The 20,099-nt window shown below is 35.9% G+C and overlaps 1 protein-coding gene across 1 annotated transcript in view; it reads right to left on the bottom strand.

The window, feature by feature from the left end:
* The window catches only part of LOC102480806 (transcription elongation factor A protein-like 4), a 62,693-nt gene extending 45,408 nt beyond the window's left edge, over window positions 1–17,285 (bottom strand). The window contains 2 exon segments of the mRNA XM_006163495.2: window positions 15,343–15,365; window positions 17,129–17,285. Of these exon segments, the coding sequence (XP_006163557.2) occupies window positions 15,343–15,365; window positions 17,129–17,285 (180 nt within the window).
* Window positions 17,286–20,099: the final 2,814 nt, after the last annotated feature.

Raw genomic sequence — 20,099 nt, 5'->3', positions numbered from 1 at the left:
TATACATTATTGACCATTGGGCTGTCATACCATTTATTCAGATAGGCTCAGAAATACCTGAGCCCTAGCTGTAGACATACAAAATTCTAAATTAAAAATGATGTAGCTGCTATACTTAAATAATCAAACTTCATAGTATGTGGCATGAGGTTGTTAGTACTGACAACCTAAAACATTTAGGAAAGCATTGCCCCTAGGTTTAAAAAAATTACTCCAAGAAATAACAGCCAAAGTTTATGTTTGCCATAGTGTGATATAATCAGTAAGTATATATATCAAAACAAAATGTATTTTGTATTTGCTATAGGGCATGTGTGCTCACCAGAAAGACATAGACAGAGAAAAAGAAGGTGAAAAATAACCCCCCAGAAGGGATTGTGGTGTGGCCATCCCTCCGGGGGGTGATTTCTCACTTTCCTCTCTGTCTCTCTCCAGTGAGGATACACACCCTATGACTAAAACAAACAAACAAACAAAAGTGTTTTTCCTACTAACAGTTTTACAGTTTCAGGTATATGTTGTCTTTAATTCATTTTAAGTAGATTTTTGTATCTACTATGATATACATTTCAATTTCATCCTTTTGCATGTGGATAATCAGTTTTTCTAACACCATTTATTGGAAAGTCTAGCCTTTCTTCATTGTGAGCTCTTGGCAACTTTGTCAAAGATCAATGAACTATAAATGTGTGGATTTATTTCTAGTCTCTCCATTGTCTTCCATTGATCAATATATAATATGCTATTTATATTATCATTGTTTTGTAGTGCATTTTGAAATCAGGTAGTGTAATTTTTCTCCAGTTTCATTCTTTTTTTCTCAAGATTGTATTGACTTTTGGAGTCTTGTGGTTCCATGTGAAATTAGGTTTTCAGACAAATATCTGCACCCTTTTGTTCATTGCACCATTGTTCATGATAGCCAAGGGGATAAAAAAAATCAACCTAACTGCCTATCAATAGATGGACAAATAAAGAAAATATAGTATATAGACACAATGGAATACTGCTCTGCCTTAAAAATGAAGGAAATCCTGTCATTTGTAACAATATGGATTAGCATGTAGGACATCAAGTTAAGTAATATACATTAGGCACAGAAGGACAAACACTGCATGATAGCATTTATATGTGGAATCTAATAAAAGTCCAATACATAGAAGCAGAGAGTAGAATGATGTTTCCCCAAAGCTGAGGGAGAGAATAAAGGGGATCTATTGGTTAAAGTGTATAAAGTAATAAAGATTAGAGCAGAAACAAATGAAACAGAGAATAAAAAAACAATACAAAAAAATCAACAAAACATTGGGTTTTGAGAGGATGAACAAAATAATTACGCTAACTGCTGGTCCCTATTTTTTTTTTTTTTTTTAGAGGTTTTTGCTATAGGCTGTGTGTGCTTGCTGGAAAGACAGAGAAAGATAGAGAGACAGAATGTGAGAAATCACCCTCTAGGGAGGATGGCCACACTGCAATCCCTTCTCCTCTAGTCTCCTCTCGGAATCCTGGGCACGCATGCACAAGGATAAACAAAATAATTAAAACCATTAGCTAGACTAACTTAAAAAAATAAAGGACCCAGATAAGTAAAATCAGAAGTGAAAAAGGTGATATCACAACAGACGTCACAGATTAGATTAGGGAATAGAAGAAATGAACAATTTCCTGGACATACACACACACACACACACACACACACACACTCTATCTATCTATCTATTTAGATTAGGGAATAGAAGAAATGAACAATTTCCTGGACATACACACACACACACTCTATCTATCTATCTATCTATCTATCTATCTATATCTATATCTATATCTATATCTATCTATCTATCTATCTATATATATATATATAGAGAGAGAGAGAGAGAGAGAGAGGGAGAGGGGTGGAGGGGGGGAGAGAGAGAGACAAACCAGGAAGAAATAGAAAGCCTGAGTAGACCAATAATAAATAATAAATCTGAATCAATAATGGATTCCCAACAAAGAAAAGCTCAGGTACCAATGGCTTCATTTCTGAATTGTACAAAACTTTTAGAGAAGAATTAAAACCAAGTCTCCTCAAACTAGTTCTAAAGATCCAAATACAAGGAACCCTTTCAAATCCTTCTTATGAAATCTTGACCATCTTGGTAGCAAAAGCACGTAAGGATAAAACAAACAAACAAACAACAACAACAAAAACTATAGACCCATATCCTTGATGAGCACAGACACAAAAAATTTCTCAACAAGATACTAGGAAATCAAATCCAACAGCACACTAAAAAGATTATACACCATGACCAAGGAGACTTCATCTCAGCAATGCAAGGATGATTCGACATATGTACGACAATAAATGTAATACATCACATGAACACAAGAAAAGTGACAAAACATATGTTATATCAACTGATGCAGAGAAAGCATTTGATAAAATGCACATCCCTTCATGATTAAGGCTCTCAACAAAATAGGTAGAGAAGGTATACTTATTTTCATGTCTCAACACAATAAAAGCAATCTGTGAGAAACATCACACTGAATGGGATGAAAGCTAAAACTTTTCCACCAAAAACTGAAGCAACACAAAGCTGTCCACTTTCTCCACTCCTTTCCTATGTAGTATTGGAAGTCCCCATCAACGCAATCTGACAGGAGAGTGAAATGAATATTGACGTAGGAAAGGATGATGTTATACTGTCCCTATTTGCAAACTGAAAATTTCAGCAAGGAGAGTGTTATGGTAAAGGCAGTGATATGGGTGCACATGAAGGATGTAAAAGAAAGTTACTTAGAAGTAAAGTAAGGAAAGTTACCAGGAATTAAGAAGGGCATTGTGTAATAATAAAGAGGTCAATTATCCATAAGACATAATAATCTTTAATGTGTATGTGTCTATTAATAGAGTATCTGATTGTATAAACCAAAAAAGGAACTGTAAGGAGAAATACATGAATTCACAGTTATAGCTGGAAACCTTAATATCCTCTATTAGAAATCAATAGATCCAGCAGGCAGAAAATCAGAAAGGACGCAGCTGAGTTCAACACTATCAATCAACTAGATATATTATACTATACATTCTTTTCAAGTTTGTGTATAATATTCCGCAAGATAAATCACATGATAGGTCATAAAATACATCTAAATGAAATCATTTAATATCTTCTCTCATATCATGATGGATTAAAGTAGAAAACAATAATTAAAAGATAACTGGAAAAATCCAAAATACATAGCAATTAAATAACATATTTCCAAACAAACATGGGTCAAAGAACAAATCTCATGAGAAATTAGCTAAGTAAAGATAAAACCAAAACTTTGCTTAATTGGAAATGTATAACATTGAATGTATATATTAGAAAAAAGGAAGGCTTAAAATCAATGATCTAAGACTCCATCTAAGGCATAGAAAAAGAAGAGAAAAATAAATTCCAAGTAAGCAGAAGAAAAGATATAATAAATATTAGAGAATAAATAAATAAAATTGGAAGCAGAAAATCAATAAAACTGAAAACTGGTCCTCTGAAAAGATTAATAAAATCAATAAGCTTCAGACCAACTAAAAAAAAGGAAAGTGGGCACAAATTACTAATATCAGAAATGAAAAGAGGGACGTGACTATCAACAAATGTTAAAAGAATAATAAGGGAATACTATGAACAACTCTATTCTCACAAATGCAATGACCTAAATGAAATGGATCAATTCCTTGAAAGACACAATCTGCCAAAACTCATACAAGGAAAAAATAGACAATCTGAATGAGCCTATATATTTTAAAAATTGAATTAACAACCTTCCAAAACAAAAAGCACCAGTCCCAAATGGATTCACTTGTGAATTCTACCACACATTTAAGAAAGAAGTTATATATTTCCTAAAATCTCTTTCAAAGAGTAAGAGCAGAGAGAAGACTTCATAATCCATTCTATGAAGCCAGCATCATCCTAATACGAAAATTAGAAAATGATATGAAATTACAGACCAAATCTCTTATACATATAAAAATCCTATTAAAATATTAGCAAATCAAATATGACAATATAGAGAACCAGCAGTTAGCGTAATGGCTATGTCACTGGACTCCCACATAGTCGACCGTGGTTCGCGTCCCGGACCCGGTGGCTTAAAACTCACACCGGGTGCGTGTGCAAACGTGCCCAAGATCCCGAGAGGAGAATGGAGAAGAAGAGATTGCGGCGTGACCATCCCCCCTGGGGGGTGATTTCTCACTTTCTGTCTCTATGTCTCTTTCTGTCTGTCTGGCGAGCGCACGCGCCCTAAAGCAAAAAAAACCTCTCCAAAAAAAAAAAAAAATGACAATATATAAAATGAGTCTTACACCACACCAACCATTATTTATCTAGGCATAACAGGCTGGTATTAATTTGAAAATTGATGAATGTAATTCATCACATCAATATGCTAAAGAGAACTTTTTAATGCATTATTGTCAATCCCACTTTGTTGTTCCCTAAATTTCTGACTCTTTCTTTTTTCTCTTTTTTCTGCCTCCTCTCCTTTTGCAATGGTAGACTATCTCCAAAATGGTCACCAATGGCTCTTACCACCTGGTATGTACATCCTTGTGCAGCACCCTCCCACACTGAGTAGGGCTGACCTATGTGACCAGTCCCAAAGAATATTGTAGTAATATCAGTGTATGATTTAGGTTTTTTCTTTATTCATGGTAGAGCTCATGTGCGGGCACATGAGAATGAGAATAAAAGAGATGTAGAGAGAGGAGCAATCGCCACAAGATCTGGTCACATTGTAATCTCCTTCCTCTAACCTTCCAGTGCACTGAACCTTGGGCATTCATGTCCCTGCATATTTTGGACTGACCAGGCTGGGGGTTTGAACTGCAGTTGTCACACAGGACTTGTCTTCTCTTGAGGAGCACATTACCACTGGGCCACAGAGCCAGACTCAGTATATGATTTCTGAGGCCAAGTAATAAAACATATAGTAGCCTCCACCTTATTTCCTACTTGCTTTGGTGGAGCCAGATGCCATATTCTCTCTTGTTTATATATTTACCTCTTCCATGAATGAGAGAGAAAGAGAGATAAAGAAACACAGAAAATCTTTCCACTTATTTCTTTATCTTTCCATTTATATAGCTTTGATTTCTTTATAATGTTGACTCTTCAATAACAGTAATAATGAATTCAAATAAGACTTAGAAAAATACCAGGAATAAAACATCTTCTTAAGAAGATAATAAGTATTTACAAAAAATATAGGAATTTTTGTTTTTGTTCTTGTTACTTTAAAACTCAGCTCAGACATCAAGTTCTTCAGAAAAGTAATTTCTTACTCTGTATTTTTCCTATACTCTGGATGTATTTGTTTCTTGCTTGTTTGCTTTTGAAATACTTTCTCTCCCCCCTCCCTCGCCCCCTCCCCCATCAGAATGTGATCTTCCTGTGGCTTAACCTCCCCGGAATTTCCTCATTTATTTCTGCACTTACAGCATCTGACATGGCGTAAGGCCAAGTGTGAGTTCAGCTAATGAACTGAATTAATGAATTCAAAGTTTCGGATGTAAAAGCTATTAAATAAGAAGGAATTGTTAGTTCTGTGGCCACATCTGCACACCGGAATGATGCAGAACTACAGTTGAATAACCATACTTATGCTGGATGCCGTCAAAGGATATGACCTTATCAGATGAGCACTCTTTCAAAGAAATGGCATTTGATTGTTGAATTGATTGATGCAGTTCTCTATGACTTGTCTTTCAGTGGAGGAGAGTCCTTAGGTGTACTGGATGTTTTCGAGTTGCTTAGCAACAGAATTTAACCTTCAATATTGCCTACTTCTCTTAGTAGTTATGGAAAGAGCATCTCATCAGGCCAAGCTATCTCTGATCAGCATCTTCAGTCTCATTTTTCTAAGCCTTTAGATAAAGTGTGCTACATGAGTCAGAGTAGTTCAAACTAAAATGATTTCGAAAATCTAGAAACAGGAAAGGTCTGAAATTCTAAGGTTTCCAGGAACAGAAATATTCTCTATATCATTACATGATGCCAAATCCAAGGGACAATAGATCTTTCTTACTAGCTGGTACATTATAAGAAAAATAAAAAAAAAGAAAGCTATTTGGAAATAAAACTCCTAGGTGAATTTTATGGAGTTCTTATAGTCATATATTTCTCTCAAAAGAAAAATTAGTCTCAAATTTTATTTCATTTTTTTTTTAGTTTTGCTGTAGGGCATATGTGCTAGCTGGAGACACAGAGAGACAAAGTGGGAAGTCACCCCCCTGGGGGAATGGTCACACTGCAATCTCCTCTACTCCATTCTCCTCTTGGGATTTTGGGCACACATGCCCTGCCTGAGTTTTAGGACACCACGTCTGGGACTTGAACTGTAGTCAGCCATATGGCAGTCCAACATCTTAATACACTACACCACCTGCAGACCCCCCCTTAAGTTTTGATTAAACCAATAAAACAACAATGCCAGCAAATCACTTGGTGATTTTACTTAGGTTAAGAAAAGTCATAGACATATGTCTTCTTTCTTTTGGTTAATATTTAACTTTGGAGATTTTTCTGGCTCTGATAAAGTTAAATCAATATTCAAATATTTGGGTAACTAATACCTATAAAGAAAGGGATAATGCCCATTAATAATACACTTATTTTACCACTAAACAAACTTGAGCATTCATTTATTTAGTTCCACTCACATACTCAACAAATATTTAATAAGCATTTGCCATATTCTAAGTGGAGCACCAGATGCCAGGGACATAATGAGAAGAAAAATAGATGAGTCCATGCCCTTTTCACAATCATTATATTCCCCCATGAAGCCATTTAATTCCTTTCTCTCTTAAGATCAGATTTCTCTCCTTATTCGTTCATAGCTCCTAAGTTACATTTCCTTTGTTCAAAGGCCAATTTTGCTGTTTTCTACTGTTTCGAATTCCATTTTCAAATCTCCAGGAGAGCCCATCCAGTTAGTCTAGAACCAGTCATCTGTGTAGCAAAAGCAAAGTTACTAAAGGCATATCCCTATGTGTGAATGGTTCAGCTGAAGTGTTACACTTTGGTAGACATGGTAAAAATACCTTCTACAGTCATATTAGACCTAAAAGATGTTTATTTTATGAGTTGATACACTCCAAATAAGAGAAAGATTTGAGAAAGATTGCTTACTAAATGTCAGAAAACTAGTTCTTCTTCCAGCCATCTCCTACTGCTCCATGAATTGGTAAGGATGATTTAAAATAAATGAATTACTCACTCTATTGATGGGCCCTAGTATCTCATGCATTTGTTATTTCTTCTGTTCTTATTGTATCATTACATAAATATTTTAAAGTGTAGAAGGCTTATGAATATGATTAAAACACTCCCTATCCCATTCATGTTTCAATATTTTGGGGACTCTAGAAGGATGTATATGTATATAGGCCTTTTGGGTAATTCAAGCAGTTAATCAGGAACCAGTGAAAAGAATTAGGGAGGGAGAAAAGGATAATAAATATAAGAGAGCATGTTAGTAATTTGATTGCAGTTTCAAAACAAACAGTATCATAGGTCAAAGAGTCCAGACTTGGGGACCAGCAGGTGGCATGGTGGTTAAGTTGCTGGACACTCCTACATGGCTGACCATGGTTTGAATCCTGGACCTGGCGGCTTGCTTTCTCACTTTCCCTCTCTCTTTGTGTGTCTCTCTCTGGTCAAATTAAAATAAATGAATGAATAAATAAATTTTTTTTAAAAAAGTCTAACACCTGTGCTGCTTCTGAGACCAGGTCCATTGACTATTTTCCCCTCCTTCTGTGTAGGGCTTTATTTTTCATACCTGCTTATGTTTACTAATTTTTTGTTGAAGCCAAGGCATTTAAAATAATTAACATGGAGTCCAGCAGATGGCATAGAGGACGTGTTGCTGGACGTGGCTTAAGTCCTGGACCCAGTAGCTTGAGGCTGGTCAGGCACGTGTGCGTGTGTGTCAGAGATCCTAGGAAAGAATGGAGGAGAAAGGGTTGTGGTGCGGCCATCTCCCCAGGAGGAATGATTTCTCACTTTCCTTCTTATTGTCTCTGTCTCTCTCTCTTTCCAGCAAGTGCACATGCCCTGTGGCAAAAACCTCTAAAAAAATAATAATTAGCATGAAGACTCTAGAATTCAGATTCTTCTCTCTCCTCAGGGTTTATTGTTGTTGATTTCAATTGTCACAGATGTTTGTTTAGTGACACTTCTGAAATAATTCTGTTAAGTCTGTTCTGTGTGACCATTAAAATCTCTACTTTGTCAGTATGCTTGCTGATTGGTCATAAATTTCCTTTAATGCCTGCAATAAATAAATCTCTCAGAGGTTTTCTGTGTGTGTGGAGAGAAAGAGAGATAGAGAGGGGATACACTTTTAACACTCAACCAGGCAATAGAAAACTCTCTCTTAGGCTGGTACCCACTGCCTCAAGCAGTCATAATATTAATTATGATTTTTTTTTTACAAACAGCTCAATGCAAAAGGTTGTTAGCATTAGGCAAGGTTTAGATCAGAATAAATAAAGACCAGCCTGCAAGGGGGAATCTTTCATTGAGCCATTATATCTGTCACATAATGATAATTCTCTGGTATCCAAGTTTTATGAACCTAAAACAACATTCTCTATCTTCCTGTGACTTCCAGATAGCTGCTTTTCGCTGCAATTGGGGCTATTTTTTTTTCCAAGACTATCATGAAGTTAAGCAATGAAAGTTGGAAAAATCAACCTAAAGTGTGTCAAACCTCCTTGTTCTTACAGAGATATAGCTGTTTTGTTTGTTTGTTTGTTTTACCCATTCTCCCTGGACTGCTACAAGTGTTTGGTTAATTCTTTGAGCTCTAAAAAGTTGATTCTCATGACATTTTATGTTATTCTTGTTGCTTTCATGAATAGGAGGATTTTTGAAGTTTCTTTATTGTTTTTACTAACATTTCATTTGCTCGTTGTTTTAGACTACCTTTTATTTTTTCTGGTAGATATTTTTCAATTTCTGTATCAGAACCCTCTCCAACTGTTATGTTAAGAATTTTGTTGAAGTTTCTTTGATAAAGTCATTCTTGAGGAAGCAAAAGTGAATAAACACCCACTAAACATACACACTCTATGAAGCAATCATTTGTTTGAAGTTTATTAGCCTCCTGTAGGTGATCTGTCAGCCCATTGTGCTGTAAACCTCATTGATCAACATGGTACTCTCAGATTCTGAAATTCAGCGGTTATTCATGAGACATAAGATCATCTTTCAATAAAATCTCCTTAGTTATGCTATTGATGCACCAATAAGGTATATTCTATTTCAGTAATACATAAAATCAACTTCCCTTGATGACAAAAATGTATCTGTAACTATGGGAATATTTTAAATTTTCTAAAGCAATTCATTAGTTCGTTTTATCTTCCATTTACTATCTTACAAAGGTAGAAAGAGAAAATTCAGATTTTTTAAATTTTGGGTTCTAACTGATATCTTAATGACTAGAGTGAAATATACGGAGAATAGAGTAGTAATAAGGGGCAAAGAATCTGAAGCTGGACTGGCTGGGCTTGCATACAGGCTCTACTACTTCCTTGTGGTCAGTCTCATCCCTTTTCAAGGCTCTTACTTTTCTCGGAGCACTATACTCTGATCCACACAGTTTAAAGCTCATGCTCAGTGTTTCCCAGTTGAAGTGAAATCAGTTATAATAATCTGTTTTTCATCAATGTGGGCCCCAAGCACACTTCTCTGTGCAGTTCCCACCTGACTTTTAACTCTGTAGTAGATTTCAAAGACAACTTTTCTTCTTCTTCTTTTTAATAATTTATGATAGAGTGTGTATACATAAGAGAGAGAAAAAGAAAGTGAAAGAGAGAAAGAGTGGCACATTTCACAGGGCTTGGTCACACTGTGATCACCTTCCTGCAGTACTCAAGCTCACCAAGATTCTGAGCATGCATGTAGCATCTTTTCATGCCAACCAGACAGGAGACTTGGACCACAGTCAGCTTGTGGTTCCAGCTCTGCAGTCCATTATGCTTTGGGTTGCACCATAGAGTCTGAGCTCCATGGCTCTTCTGCAGGCTGGTTTTACTTTGATCCTTACAACCTAGCTAGTTTGTGGAGAATTTTCACCTCTTGGCCCATTTCACAAATTTCTTGAGTGTGTAGGCATGTCAGAGGGACAAAGAGTTATTCACCTCCCCCTCCCCACAGGGTTGATGGCCATGTGACAATCCCTTCTCCTCCATTGTTCTTTTGAGATGTGGGGACCCATACACATGTGTGCCCAGCATGAGTTCCAAGCCACCAAGTCTGGACTTTGAACTACAGTTGGCCATGTGGGAATCAAGTGCCTTAACCACCATGACACCTGTCGGCCCCCCATTGGTTTTAATGACTTGATTTTTGTCTAAATTTCTTCAGTGGTTGTGAAGTCATTCAGGAATCAGTTATTTAGTTTCTATGTATTTGTGTATTTTCAAGTGTTCTTCCTGTAGTTTATTTCAAGTTTGATTCCCTTGTGGTCAAAAAAGATGCTGGTTATTGTTTCTGTACATTTGAATTTTTAAAGGCCTGTATTGTGTCATATAATGTGGTTGATCATTGAAAATGTGCCATGCAGGGTGAGAAAAATGTGTATTTTGTGGTTGTTGAGAAATATTCTATAGGAGTCTGTCAAGTCCATTTGATTTATGATATTGCTTAGATCCTGTATCTCTTCATTTATTTTTTTGTGTAAATAATCTGTCCAGAAGAGACAGTAGGGTATTGAGATCCCCAATGATTAGTGTGTTGCAGTATATCTCTTCATTTATTTTTTTGTGTAAATAATCTGTCCAGAAGAGACAGTAGGGTATTGAGATCCCCAATGATTAGTGTGTTGCAGTATATCTCTTCATTTATTTTTTTGTGTAAATAATCTGTCCAGAAGAGACAGTAGGGTATTGAGATCCCCAATGATTAGTGTGTTGCAGTATATCTCTTCATTTATTTTTTTGTGTAAATAATCTGTCCAGAAGAGACAGTAGGGTATTGAGATCCCCAATGATTAGTGTGTTGCAGTATATCTCTTCATTTATTTTTTTGTGTAAATAATCTGTCCAGAAGAGACAGTAGGGTATTGAGATCCCCAATGATTAGTGTGTTGCAGTATATCTCTTCATTTATTTTTTTGTGTAAATAATCTGTCCAGAAGAGACAGTAGGGTATTGAGATCCCCAATGATTAGTGTGTTGCAGTATATCTCTTCATTTATTTTTTTGTGTAAATAATCTGTCCAGAAGAGACAGTAGGGTATTGAGATCCCCAATGATTAGTGTGTTGCAGTATATCTCTTCATTTATTTTTTTGTGTAAATAATCTGTCCAGAAGAGACAGTAGGGTATTGAGATCCCCAATGATTAGTGTGTTGCAGTATATCTCTTCATTTATTTTTTTGTGTAAATAATCTGTCCAGAAGAGACAGTAGGGTATTGAGATCCCCAATGATTAGTGTGTTGCAGTATATCTCTTCATTTATTTTTTTGTGTAAATAATCTGTCCAGAAGAGACAGTAGGGTATTGAGATCCCCAATGATTAGTGTGTTGCAGTATATCTCTTCATTTATTTTTTTGTGTAAATAATCTGTCCAGAAGAGACAGTAGGGTATTGAGATCCCCAATGATTAGTGTGTTGCAGTATATCTCTTCATTTATTTTTTTGTGTAAATAATCTGTCCAGAAGAGACAGTAGGGTATTGAGATCCCCAATGATTAGTGTGTTGCAGTATATCTCTTCATTTATTTTTTTGTGTAAATAATCTGTCCAGAAGAGACAGTAGGGTATTGAGATCCCCAATGATTAGTGTGTTGCAGTATATCTCTTCATTTATTTTTTTGTGTAAATAATCTGTCCAGAAGAGACAGTAGGGTATTGAGATCCCCAATGATTAGTGTGTTGCAGTATATCTCTTCATTTATTTTTTTGTGTAAATAATCTGTCCAGAAGAGACAGTAGGGTATTGAGATCCCCAATGATTAGTGTGTTGCAGTATATCTCTTCATTTATTTTTTTGTGTAAATAATCTGTCCAGAAGAGACAGTAGGGTATTGAGATCCCCAATGATTAGTGTGTTGCAGTATATCTCTTCATTTATTTTTTTGTGTAAATAATCTGTCCAGAAGAGACAGTAGGGTATTGAGATCCCCAATGATTAGTGTGTTGCAGTATATCTCTTCATTTATTTTTTTGTGTAAATAATCTGTCCAGAAGAGACAGTAGGGTATTGAGATCCCCAATGATTAGTGTGTTGCAGTATATCTCTTCATTTATTTTTTTGTGTAAATAATCTGTCCAGAAGAGACAGTAGGGTATTGAGATCCCCAATGATTAGTGTGTTGCAGTATATCTCTTCATTTATTTTTTTGTGTAAATAATCTGTCCAGAAGAGACAGTAGGGTATTGAGATCCCCAATGATTAGTGTGTTGCAGTATATCTCTTCATTTATTTTTTTGTGTAAATAATCTGTCCAGAAGAGACAGTAGGGTATTGAGATCCCCAATGATTAGTGTGTTGCAGTATATCTCTTCATTTATTTTTTTGTGTAAATAATCTGTCCAGAAGAGACAGTAGGGTATTGAGATCCCCAATGATTAGTGTGTTGCAGTATATCTCTTCATTTATTTTTTTGTGTAAATAATCTGTCCAGAAGAGACAGTAGGGTATTGAGATCCCCAATGATTAGTGTGTTGCAGTATATCTCTTCATTTATTTTTTTGTGTAAATAATCTGTCCAGAAGAGACAGTAGGGTATTGAGATCCCCAATGATTAGTGTGTTGCAGTATATCTCTTCATTTATTTTTTTGTGTAAATAATCTGTCCAGAAGAGACAGTAGGGTATTGAGATCCCCAATGATTAGTGTGTTGCAGTATATCTCTTCATTTATTTTTTTGTGTAAATAATCTGTCCAGAAGAGACAGTAGGGTATTGAGATCCCCAATGATTAGTGTGTTGCAGTATATCTCTTCATTTATTTTTTTGTGTAAATAATCTGTCCAGAAGAGACAGTAGGGTATTGAGATCCCCAATGATTAGTGTGTTGCAGTATATCTCTTCATTTATTTTTTTGTGTAAATAATCTGTCCAGAAGAGACAGTAGGGTATTGAGATCCCCAATGATTAGTGTGTTGCAGTATATCTCTTCATTTATATCTATCAGTATTTTTTTTCATGTGTTTGGATGCTCCAGTGTTGGGTGTGCAAGAGTAATTTGTAAGTGTTACATCTTCTTGGTGAATATCTCTTGCTAGTCCTTCACTTTAAGTCTATGTCCATCTTTATCAGTGAGATGTCTTTCTTGTAAGAGGTATCTAGAGAACTTTTTCTGTATTATTTAGCCAGTCTTTGTCTTTTACCTAGAGAATTTAACCCATTAACATTCAATGTTATTATCAATATCCCTGCCATTTTGTTAGCCACTATCTTAGTTGTTTTATGTTCTTTTGTTTCTATTTGTCTCTCTATAGTTTCCTGATATACTACTCCCTTCAGTACTTATTGAAAGCTGATCTAGTGTTGGTAAATTCTTTCAGTTTTTATTTGTTTTAGAATGATTTCATTTCCTTCTTCCCATTTGAAGGATAATCTTGTCAAATATAGTACTCTTATTTGAAATTGTTTTTCTTTCAGCATTTTGAAAATGTCTTCCTATTCTTTCTTTGCATTGACTCAGTTGAAAGATCGGATGTAAGTCTATTAGGATAAACTGTGTAAATAACTTGATATTTGTCTCTTGCTATTTTTTGTATACTTCTTTGTCTTTACTATGAAGTACTGTGGGGAGATCTTATGTTGATTCTATAATATTCAGTGTTCTTTACATTTTCTGTATCTGGATTTCTGAATGTTTCTCTATGTTTGGAAAGTTTTCAACAAGAATTTCTTTTTTTTCTTTTTTCCCAAAGAGATTTTTGCTATGGGGTGCATGTACTCATCAGAAAGGCAGAGAAAAAGTAAGAAATTACCTCCTAGTGGAATGGCCACGCTAAAATCTTTTCTCATCCATTCTCTTATTGGGATATTGGGCATACATGCATATGTACCTGGTGTGTTTCAAGCCACCAGGTCCAGATCAAAATGCGATCAACCACGTGGGAGTCCCACAATGTAATCATTATCTTGTACGCTGTCCTTACACTTTTTTTTTCATTGTTTTTGGTGGTTTTGACTAATTCAGAGGCTTTGTCCTTCAGGTCATGGATTCTGTCTTCTGTATGGTCTAATCTGCTATTAATGTTTTTGAAGGAGATTTCAATTTCTTGTATTATAGTCTTCATCTCCAGAAGTTATGCTTAATTCTTTTAGGGTGTCTATCTCTTTATGGAATTCCACCATTGAGTTGTGGAATGATTTCCTCATCTGCTGGAATTAGTTGTCTGTCTTCTCTTATATATTGGTTGTCTGTTTAGTTACAATGAAGATTCGGATTTTTTTTTTCTGACTTTTCTGTGACTTCTGGTATCTTACCCATTGCTGATGATAGAATTAATGTGTTCTTTTGTGGGAGAGAAATTTCCAGTTTTCTCATACTTTGGGGATTCTTCTTTGGTTTTTAGGCATCTGTTGTAGTATGCACTTTTTTTTAAAAATTAAATAAGTTTCTGTAGCTGTTTCCTACAGTGTATGTTGGCTGCCTGCCAGTTTCTCTATTCTTTTGTGAGAGAGTGTTAAAATCCAAGCTAGGAGTTTGGGGGGTTTGACTTTAAAGAGGAGAGATTTTCTTATTTAATTTCTCCAATAGGAAGGAATGGGGAATAATTTTGCCATAGTCTCACTATATTAGAGCAGTGTATCTTCTCTCAGTCTCTCTCTTCATAAAGAAGACAGGACTGAGTAGAACAGGCATAACACAAGGAAGACACAAAAGTCACACATCTTGGTGCATGGGCTTTGGAGAGGGCTTTCCTTGTGCCCACTTGTGGGGTGGGGGTGGAGGTTGAGTCAGAGAATAGCCAATTAGCTGCCTTTAAGTTCTGCTTGTTCCCTCCTGCCAGACTGTTGGGGTACTGGAGACAAAATCAGCTATGTGAGAAACTTAGGAGTGGGTTTTCCTTGTGCCCACCTGCAGGATGAAAGAGGGTCAGAGAGCTGATTCAGAGCACAGCAGGCTAGCTGCCTCTAAATCCTGCCTGCTCCTGTGTTATTCTACAAATTTCATTGAAGTGGGAAGAGTCAGAACTCACTGTTAGGGAAAAAAAATCCAGAATAAGTTTTAATGGAACCAAATATAAACAATGCATCAAACATTCCTTGAAATATTAATGGTTTCTTCTTTTGATTTTGCTATTGCTTTTCTTATTGTGGAGGACTCACCTGGTACTTTGATTGCAAACGTGCTGTAAAATGCAACAGAAAATTCAAAGAGAACTCTATAATCTTTGTGTTTTTAAAATGTGGAACAAAATATTGTAGAGGTAAACTAAGCATGAGCAAATAGTGCTGAAACCTTTTTTCAAACATAGCTATCTGAATTCTGTTCTAAGTAGCAGAATGAGATTCCTTATTAGCAGTAAAGATATTGATAAGGCTTCAGGAATTTTATACCTATTTACATAGTAACTACCTCAGTTGAAATATTTGCAAGGTCTTCTTGCAATTGAATTGAAAGATTTTGCTAATTTATATTGACAGATTTCTAGGGACATGATTGGTAATGAAGAAGATAATTTTAAACTTGATCCAAATTTATTAATGGAAATGTAATTATCCAAGGTTATGAATTTAGCTAATTAGTTCACTAGTTGCTCAGTCGATTGATTAATATTTGAATTCAGTGAAGACATATACAAAAAAAAGTTTAAATAACAAAAATTCTTTAGAAATACTTAAAGTTAAATCTCAAAAACTTACAAAGATAGAAATTTGAAATGGATTTATTAAAGGTCACTTGCTTACTTACTCTTCACTATGGACCTCTGGGAACCCAACACTTTTTTTTTTTGAGAGGTTTTTGCTATAGGGCGCGTGCGCTCGCCAGACAGAGAGAGACAGAGAGACAGAAAGCAGGAAATCACCCCCCAGGGGGGATGGCCACGCCACAATCCCTTCTCCTCCACTCTCCTCTCGGGATCCCGGGCACGCACGCACGCATACGCGCCCGGCGTGAGTTTAAGCCACCGGGTCCGGGACTCGAACGCGGTCGACTACGTGGGAGTCCAGCGACATAGCCATTACGCTAACTGCTGGTCCTGAACCCAACACTTTTTAGTTAATTAGTCGTTGAGAAATATATGCTTGGAAAGAAAGAGCTGTAGAAGTTACCCTTTGAAAGATGGGGCAGAGGGTCAGGGATGGGTGGCATATGGCATGGAGGTTAAGAAGGCTGGATTCCAAATGACTAACTGTGTAGTTTGAGTCCTGTACCTGGCAGCTTGAAAAACACACCAGGCATGTGTACATGCATGTTTGAAGTCCCTAGAGGAGAGTGTCAAAGAAGAGATTTTTTTTGTGGCCATATCCTCTGGGAGGGGATGGGTGATTTTTTACTTTTTCTCTCTCTTGTTCTGTCTATCTCTCTCTGGCAAGTGCAAGCACCTATAGTAAACCAAACCAAACAAAGAAATAAATGAAATGAAAGAAAGATGGAGGAAAGACTGGCTCTGAATCAATTCTCTGGTATTAGTGGAAATGATGACATTCTGAATTGTAAGAGGTCCACAGGCGTTACTTAAACTCCGGTGTCATTTGGTCACAGTTATTTCACAGGCAGCAGGACTAAAAAGAGAATCAGGATAATCGACCCTGAGAGACCTTGGATAATTGGGTAAATAATCATGGAAATATGTCTTTAGTATCTTCTATTATATCATCCAATCTACTTTTTCCCCTTCTATACATTATTCCATGATCTTTGAGATGCTCTCCTTTATGAAATTCTTGACTATACAGTTGTCTTCTAATTGGTTTACAAAAGAAAATCGGAGGGTGCAAAAAGAGAGATTTAAATTTGGTTCTCTTGGTTCTGTCTCTGATTACCAGTGGATTGCCACTATCTGAAAACTTTTTATTTATTTATTTAATTCAACAGAGAACTTTACATTTTTCCATCTGTCAAATGTTTCCTCCCCCTGCACCTTTAAGAAGCACTCTCCCTCCTTACAGTCTCTAACACCCACACCCATCCTATCCACTATCACATCTTCATAGATCTGAATCTCTGCCATAGCACTCAGTACAAAATGAGTGGAGATATACAATGTGTATCTTTCCAAGTTTGACTCACTTTGCTCAATATTAAGTTTTCTATACTCCTCCATTTTGAATCAAATGATAGGCTCCCATTTAATTGAAAAACACAAAATAATGGCTGCCCTCTTTAGACTAGTCCCTTAAGTAAAAGGTATCTGGTGATATAATTTAACTGTAAGAGTCAGTTGAATTACATTTCCATAACAAGCCCCACACAGAGTGACTATTAGGATATTTTGGACCTATGGTAGATTTGTGGTAGAGTTTAATTAATCAAGCATTTCCAAGCAATGAAATAAGTGAACCATGGGTAAATAACATATATAAACTAAAAATTCTATATCTAGTGGAAAGAAATCCAACTTTATAGCCTCTATTCAATTCAAAGACAGACTCAATTGCTAGAAGTAGAATTTCTTGATTGCGAGGGACACCACAATAGAATTTTCCTCAAAGTTTACCCAGGGTGACCTGTCAATATTTTCCAATGTTTGGAAAGAGAAACACCTAAAAATTCTGAAGATAATTAGACACTAACTCTGAATTTACACTAATCCCTGAAATTTCAAAAGAAACATGATCTCCCAATTAATGTTGTGGTGTATAATGGTCACATAATAAATTGAGTTGGCAGAAAAAGACCACCCATAGGAATAAAATAATCTATTTACCAAGTGTTTGGTGTAACTATCCAATAGCAATAGCAAATTAATAAACCGTTGGCACCTGATATGTAGATATTGACTTAGAAATGGTTTTATCTTATCCAAATAATTAGAATTAATAAAAATATCATAGACATAGCAGGAAGAGCAGCATACTTTCAATATCTTACCTTACAATGATATCAATTCTCTTGCCATCTAATATAGTTCAGAAAGATAGTGATTATTTTGATATCCTATGGAACACCATGTCTCCAATATATTGATATCATTATGTTAATTATGTGAGGTTAGTATAAAATAGAAATGACCACAAATATCTTAAAATGCAAGCATGAGAGCCAGGAAATGGCATGGTGGTTAAAGTGCTAGACTCCCACATCACCAAGTTCAGTAAGTTCAGGACCTGGTGGGCTGAAAATTACATCAGGCACATGTGCATGCATGCCCAAAGTCCCAGGGGGAAAATGCAGGAAAAGGGAGTGCAGCATGGCCATCCCCCCAGAAGGTGATTTCTCACTTTCCCTCTCACTGTTTCTCTCTGTATCTCGTCAGTGAGCATACGAGCCCTATCGCAAAAACCTTAAAAAATATATATATGTAAGCATGAGAGAAGATGTGCAATAAATCCCACAAAAATGTTAAACATCAATGAAATATCGAGGTGCTTTTGGTCCGAGGCTTGTTAGTAGTCCCCTCTAAAGCGAGAGAAAGATTGAAGTACGTTACACTGTATAATAAAGAATCCCAATATTTTTTAGGCCTCTTTGGATTTTGAAAGTAACATACAACATACTTGAGTTTACATTACCCTTCATTTACTGAAAAACACACGTGGTTGCCAGATTTAAGTTGGGCCCTAGATAGGAGAAGATTATTAATGAATTCAGACTCAAACATGCTGTGCTCTCACTTGAGCCTTATAACCAAGCAGACCAAGAGGTAATGAAATATTGAATATCATGTGGTACCTTCTACTAACCCCAGAGAAGAACTACAGTGCATAATTGCCTCAAGGTTTTGTAGTAATATCAGGACTTTTTCTGCTAAGGACTAGTCTCTGTCTAAATATTCAGTCCCTGGTTTACTTCTGAACCTCAGCAAATAATAAATATTGTACCCAAGGAAGAGATTTATACATCATGAATGAAGTATGATTTGATCCATATGCAGAAATATATAATTTTTAAAATAAACATATTGTATGTGGAATGAAACCTAGGATGTTAGAAGGTGAAAACTTGCTTAAACAGGATGCTCAGAATCTCTGTCCTGACTGCTTAATTGTCATAAACGTATCCACACCTAAGATTTTATAGAAGCCTTACCCAGGGCAGAAAAAAGTGTGGTCTGTCTTACTGGGGGTAAAAACAGTGGGGTTGTTTTTATTGTTGTTTGTTTGTTTTTTGCATGATGTTATGGTACCAGTCAAAAGTTGATGGCTACTGCATACTAGAGCTCCTCAGGGTTGACCCCGAATGACAACAATGAAATAAATCCTCCCAGTCAGTCTGCCTGTCGACAGTTCATGTTAAGAGAGATGGCCCAAAGAATTGATTTACACTTAGACTATTTCTTCAGCAACATCCAACATTTTGTAAGCCTTGAAATGACCGTAAATTCATCTCTGCTCAAATCTTTCCAAGAGAATTCCAATTTCTGCAACTGAACACTGTCCAAAAAGTTTTACTAACATTTTATTATTTGACTACATATTATCTTCCATGATTTTAAAATCATTACAGTCGAGTGGCAGATATAAAGGACCCTTGTTTTAGTTTGCGTTTAGTATCACTGAGCTAAAGCCATCGCCATCTCTCTAGAGAGGTAGGGCTGTTACAATATACCTTGGAAAATCAATTTCCTTTTAAAAATAATGTCTCACACCTTAAGAATAAATGGAAAGTTACATTTGACAATTCAGATGGTGTCTTCTGGTTAAACACTATCTTTTGATAAATAAATCAACTGGCCTGGGTGAGTGACTGAGATATTGAGATGAGTATTACTTTGGAAAGAACATTAACTTTGCTTCTTAAATTTAAAAGCCAATATTGAGCTTTGTCTAGCTCTCCTGATGAATAAATTACCCTTGAGAAAGTAGCAGCAATTGATACACACCTGATTTGACCAAAGAAGCAGTAAACTATAAAATAAATAATATAAAGGTTTTGTTTTCTGGGAACCTTTCAGCCAAGTACGCCTCTTTTGTAAATG

Source organism: Tupaia chinensis, unplaced genomic scaffold (assembly GCF_000334495.1).
Source record: "Tupaia chinensis unplaced genomic scaffold, TupChi_1.0 Scaffold142374_1, whole genome shotgun sequence".
Taxonomy (NCBI): Eukaryota; Metazoa; Chordata; class Mammalia; order Scandentia; family Tupaiidae; genus Tupaia; species Tupaia belangeri.
This window is presented reverse-complemented; position numbering and strand designations above follow the sequence as displayed.